General features: G+C 32.2%; 1 protein-coding gene across 1 annotated transcript in view; it reads left to right on the forward strand.

The window, feature by feature from the left end:
• The window catches only part of LOC131959006 (poly [ADP-ribose] polymerase tankyrase-2-like), a 31,625-nt gene that overhangs the window by 6,192 nt on the left and 19,433 nt on the right, over nt 1-6,000 (forward strand). The window contains exons 8-14 of the mRNA XM_059324088.1: nt 447-541; nt 1,230-1,296; nt 2,708-2,785; nt 3,831-3,939; nt 4,815-4,936; nt 5,145-5,236; nt 5,875-5,953. Coding sequence (XP_059180071.1) covers nt 447-541; nt 1,230-1,296; nt 2,708-2,785; nt 3,831-3,939; nt 4,815-4,936; nt 5,145-5,236; nt 5,875-5,953 — 642 coding nt within the window. The remainder of the gene's footprint in view (nt 1-446; nt 542-1,229; nt 1,297-2,707; nt 2,786-3,830; nt 3,940-4,814; nt 4,937-5,144; nt 5,237-5,874; nt 5,954-6,000) is intronic.

A 6,000-nucleotide genomic window follows, 5' to 3' on the forward strand; every position in this document is an offset into this window, starting at 1 on the left:
GTTCAAAAAAATAGCAGTGTGGCATTCAATCAGTGAGGTCATCAATTTAGTGGAAAAAAAAAACAGGTGTGAATCAGGTGGCCTCTATTTAAGGATGAAGCCAGCACTTGTTGAACATGCATTTCTCTTTGAAAGCCTGAAGAAAATGGGTCATTCAAGACATTGTTCAGAAGAACAGCGTACTTTGATTATAAAGTTGATTGGAGAGGAGAAAACTTATAAAGAGGTGCAAACAACTATAGGCTGTTCAGCTAAAATGATCTCCAATGCTTTAAAATGGAGTGCAAAACCCTGTTTGCCATGCAGCAATAAAAATATACTAAAAACATGAATTAATCTGGTTAGTCACATTGGACTGCTATTATTTTGAACACGACTGTATAAACATGATTTCAAACGTTACACTGATGTAAAATAGACGCCAGGTGACGTGTCTGTTGTTTCAGTCGACTCCGTTACACCTGGCAGCCGGATACAACCGCGTCAAGACCGTCCAGCTGCTGCTGCAGCACGGGGCTGATGTCCACGCCAAGGACAAGGGGTGAGATGGCTTATTACTTTATGCATTGAGTCGCATGTTTGTTTATTTATTTTTTTAGGCTCTGCTACACCAAACTAAATTTTGACACATTTTCGTCTGTTTCTTTTTTTGATCACTATGTTTCCTACAAAGACGCTTTCATGGAGGACAGAAACTGCCAGAATTTTTTTTTATTTTTACAAATTGTTTATTTGTAAAAATAACAAAAATTCTGGCTGTTTTAAAAAGGAATACATACACTTAAATAGCATTTTTAAAAATTAATGAAAAATTTAATTATTTAATAAATTAGTTAAATAGGAAAGTAAATACATTGGTGAATTAATACAAAGATAAAACAATTAAAAAATATATATACACACACACACATATATATATATATATATATATATATACACATATATAATTTTTTTTTTTTTTTTGCAGCTTCAGACCATACACTTTGAGTTTTTGACCCGACTCCTAACACACAACTGAGGATGTAGGTGATTTTACCATAGGTGGCCGGAGTCAGGAGGAGATGATTTAGGCAAAAATAATAATTTTGATAAAAAAAAATGACTTAGCTGATTATTTTTACAGTGTGACGATATATAAAGATGATATGTTTTATATTTATTTTTAAGCAGAGAAGCAGGTCAGGGCTCACTTGTAGCAGTAACAGTATAAGTGTTGTTGTGTGTTTCAGGGATCTGGTTCCTCTTCATAACGCCTGTTCATACGGTCACTATGAGGTCACTGAGCTGCTGGTGAAGGTACGCTTCTTTTATATTTCTTCATTTGTACTTGCTTCAATGTTTCATTTATTTTTTGAAAGATAAAGAATGTCACATGTTGCACAGAATGTCAAGCACACTGAGAGAAAAATATTATTTATCATATAATTATTTATTAATGTATGTATTTTTAATTATACATTTTTGTAATTTGTGTTTATTTAATATATTTTTTGCATTCTTCATTTGTTTTAGTATTTATTTTTGGTGTTATTTTTTGTATTTTGTGTTTATTGTTTTGTATTATTTTTGTATTTTTCATTCTTTTATTTTTGTATTTTGTATTATTTTTTGCGATTCTTTAATTCATTTATTGTTGTATTTTGTATTTATTATATATTATTTATTTATTTGCATTTTTTATTAATTTTTTTGTGTTTATTTTGTGTATAGTATTTGTATTTGTATTCATTCATTATATATGATTTATTTTTGTCTTTTGCAATTTATTTTTTCTATTATTTTCACATTATTTATTTTATTTTTTATTTTTTATGTATTTCCAGTGTAAATGAATTAAACTTATTTTTTGGTACACAAAAATAAATATTTTTTTGGCAGAGCTTTCTATTATTTTCTGTTCATTTGTCCTTCTGTCTCATCTTGCACAAACACAACCACTCAACAAATACATTGTGTTTCCTGTAGCCACAGTAAACAGTAAAAGCCTCTTCATGTTCAAGTTTTTTTTTTTATGTAACACAGCAGCAGCAGGAAATGTTGTGTTATTATCAGTAAATGAATCTGCAGGAGAATGAACAGTGAGGCTGATATTAATCAGATGAAAATAAAAACAACCCTCCTATGTGTTTAAAAAATATCGTGTAGACATGTTGAATAAATTATTTAGATGAAAATCACTATATGTAGCTCATATTTGATCATTTTTGCTAACAAAAGCATTTGTCACACTTGATTTGTTTGAGGGGGTCAGAAAGTTGAAAATCCAACAGAAAATTCTGTTTTTATTTATTTTTTTCATATATAGCTTTATCAAAATCAAAATCAATCAAAATCAAAATTACTTTACTAAAACATCTCATTAATGTCCCAGTAACACAGTTCATTGGGTTGTCAAGACATAATACATCAGTAATAATTTTTTGGTAATTTTGTGTATTTTTTAAATAATTTGGTGTATTTTTGGGGTCATTTTGTGTCTTTTTTAAAGTAATTTAGTGTCTTTTTTGGTCATTTTGTCTTTTTTTTAAGTCATTTTGTGTCTTTTTTGCTCATTTTGTGTCTTTTAAAGTAATTTAGTGTCTTTTTTGGTCATTTTGTGTCTTTTTTTTTAGTACTTTTGTGTCTTTTTTTGGTCATTTTGATGCTGCCAGGTAATTTGAGTTTGAGACCCCTGCTTTAAACCAATAAAGTGTCTCTCTGTGTTCAGCATGGTGCCTGTGTTAACGCCATGGACCTGTGGCAGTTCACTCCTCTTCATGAAGCCGCCTCCAAGAACCGTGCTGAGGTACAGTACCATTAACTCTTCTGTTTCCAGTTTTACTTACTGATTTTCGTAATTTAACAACAGCAGCATGATGAAGTATCGTCCACACGGGAGTCAGTGAACGCAGCACGGTGTGCTTCAGATGTTTTCATTTGAAAAGCAGCAGGAGTCTAAACTCAGAGCAGTGATCAGAGTCTGACTTTTATTATTAATCAATTCACGCGGTGCAGCCTATAACACACAGCGGACGTGTGCTATATTTCTATAACCATTAAAGTATGAAAAAAAAGTATTTATAGGTGTAATGTAGGGCTGGTTATCAAACCTCACTGTTTTATAATCCACTGGAAAACTGTTAACCCTTTATGGTACGGTGTTGCCCATTTCTGGCCTGTCAAATTTCTACAATGCATCTTTTTGAGTGATGCAATACTTTAAAAAAGAGGGAAGCGTATTGGGAACCAATAGCAATGCTTTAATTTGTCACATGACCTCCAGGAGGCCATATTGAAACACTTTTTAGCGGACTTTTCCGAAGGGGACAACTTTTCCATTTAAAAAAAAATAAAAATTTTATAGATAGAACAAGCAAAGTCTGGCATCACAAAATGAAAAAATAAATATATATGAGACAAAGTGAATGAAGTGCATAAGTCAGTACAAGGGTAAATTAAACAGAATAATAAAAATAATTAAATTAAACGGGAAGGAGGGGAAAAAAAAGAAAAATGCATGACATATTACATTTCTCCAAGTATTTCTTGAATTATGTTTTTATTTAATTTGTTATTATTAATTGTTTTAATACATTCAAGGTAGTTATTGAATTTGGAATTTGGCCTTGTGAATGTGGAATTTGGCCATTAGAATAATCAAATTAATTAAGAATTGAATTTTCCTATCTTTATTGCTATAATATAAAAATATATCTATGGCTTTCAAATTAATTGGTAGGTTGGAATGTGAGGTGATGTAAACTTCAATTTTTTTTATTTTGATCTCAAAGTATACTGTATTACAGTAAAGAGACGGTGCTTTATGTGACTGTCCCTGTGTTTGTGTCCAGGTGTGTTCTCTCCTGCTGAGCTATGGAGCCGACCCAAACTTCCTCAACTGTCACAATAAAAGCTCTGTGGACCTCGCTCCCACAGCGCAGCTCAAAGAGCGACTGGCCTGTACGTTTCCATCCACATCTGTCTTTACACAACGCTACTCAGGGCCAACCCTGGAAAAACATCACAGCGGGCGACAAACCCGCTAATATAATACCACTATAAAAATATAACACTGTGCTGACACGTTACAATGGATTATACTATTTCATGCAAAGAAAAAAGTATAAAAAGTTGTTTAGAAAAAGGTTGAAAATGGGTAAAGAAAAAAAGGCAAAAACAAATAAATGAACCACATGATGTTAGGAAAATAGAAAGAGAAAAATATACATAGTATAGGGAATCAATACAAAGGCAAAAAAATATTTTAAAAAAGGTTTAAAAATGTATTTTAAAAAAGGTTTAAAAATGTATTTTAAAAAAGGTAAAAATAATTTAGAACTCTGCAGAAGGCCGTCTTTTACAGTTTGAATATAAATAAATAAATAAATCGATTAATAAATAAATAAATGAATGAATGAATAAATACATAACATTAATATAACACATATATTTTTTAATGATCATGAACAGTAATTAACCCTTTGGATTAAAATACATTTAAAATGCATTTAATTATTGTCAATATATCAAGATTTACAGTTATAAAAAAATGAAACAAAAGATACAAACAAAAATGTGACAGCAGTTCCAGCATTTTCAAGAACACAATAACACACACGCACGCACGCACGCACACACACACACACACACACACACACACTTCTTGCTTTTATAGATTAGAGTATACTGTACACCGTTTTGTTGTTCTTGTGTACAGTGACAGATAAAGTGTCTGTCTATCTATCTATCTATCTATCTATCTATCTATCTATCTATCTATCTATCTATCTATCTATCTATTGTTTGACTCTGTTGTCTCTCTGGATCTGTGACAGACGAGTTCAGAGGTTTCAGCCTGCTGCAGGCGTCCAGAGAGGCCGACCTGCTGCGAGTCAAGAAGCATCTGAGCCTGGAGACCGTCAGCTTCAAACACCCTCACACCCAGGAGACCGCTCTGGTAACGCCTTCACTTATCTACACACAAACAGCTAAATTAAATATAGATTCAATCAGTTTTCTCCATAAATTTAAGCTTTAATGCACCGCTGAGATCTCTCTGCTCCTCAGGCTTCTGTAATCATCCTTAAACTGCTGAGTTAGCGTCTTTTACTGCACCAAAAACAAACAAATGTGTATTTATGTGTGTTTATCTGTCCGCTCCTCAGCACTGTGCGTCTGCCTCTCCGTACCCGAAGAGGAAACAAGTGTGTGAACTTCTGCTGAGGAAGGGCGCCAACGTCAACCACAAGACCAAAGAGTGAGTACTCAGCAAGGTTATAATAGTTTGGGATTTTTCATTAGTTTAAGTTTTAATTTTGTTGTGATTTTTGGTTTTCAAATTCAGTTAGTTTTAATTAGTTTTTATTTTTTGGAAAATACTTAGTTTTGGTTTAGTTTTTATTATTTTTAGTGTTAGTTTTTTTGTAATGGGGTATTTGTTGGGTGCCAGATTAAAAAAAGTCACAATAAATGTTCCCTTTATTTCCTTTGTCTGATCCATCTCAGCCCCAATAAGTTTATTAAGTCATAAAACCAGATAGATGAAATAGATTTCATATCAACCAAAAAGGTTTATACATATGAAAAAAGTTGACAAAGACAAAAACTAAGGACATAGTTAGTTTTAGTTAGTTTTGTAACCACACAATGCAGTTTTAGTTAGTTATGTTTTTTTTAAAAACTCTAGTTTTTATTTTTATTTCAGTTAACAAAAATGTTTTTTCAATTCTAGTTTTCGTTATTTGGTTAGTTTTCGTTAACTATAATAACCTTGGTACTCAGGTCTTATATTGATTAAATTCACTGGTATTATTTTGCTTTTAGTTTAGAAATAAAGCAAATAGAAAACAAAAATGTGTTTAAAAAGTGTGTTAATGTGTGGATGTGCTCCATCAGCCTGCTGACGGCGCTCCACGTGGCGTCGGAGAAAGCCCACAATGATGTCATCGAGGTGCTGGTCAAACACGAAGCCAAGGTCAGAACCTGGAGTCTGTTCTTCCACTTCTTATGTCTTTCTGTTTA

Source organism: Centropristis striata, chromosome 21 (assembly GCF_030273125.1).
Source record: "Centropristis striata isolate RG_2023a ecotype Rhode Island chromosome 21, C.striata_1.0, whole genome shotgun sequence".
Taxonomy (NCBI): domain Eukaryota; kingdom Metazoa; phylum Chordata; class Actinopteri; order Perciformes; family Serranidae; genus Centropristis; species Centropristis striata.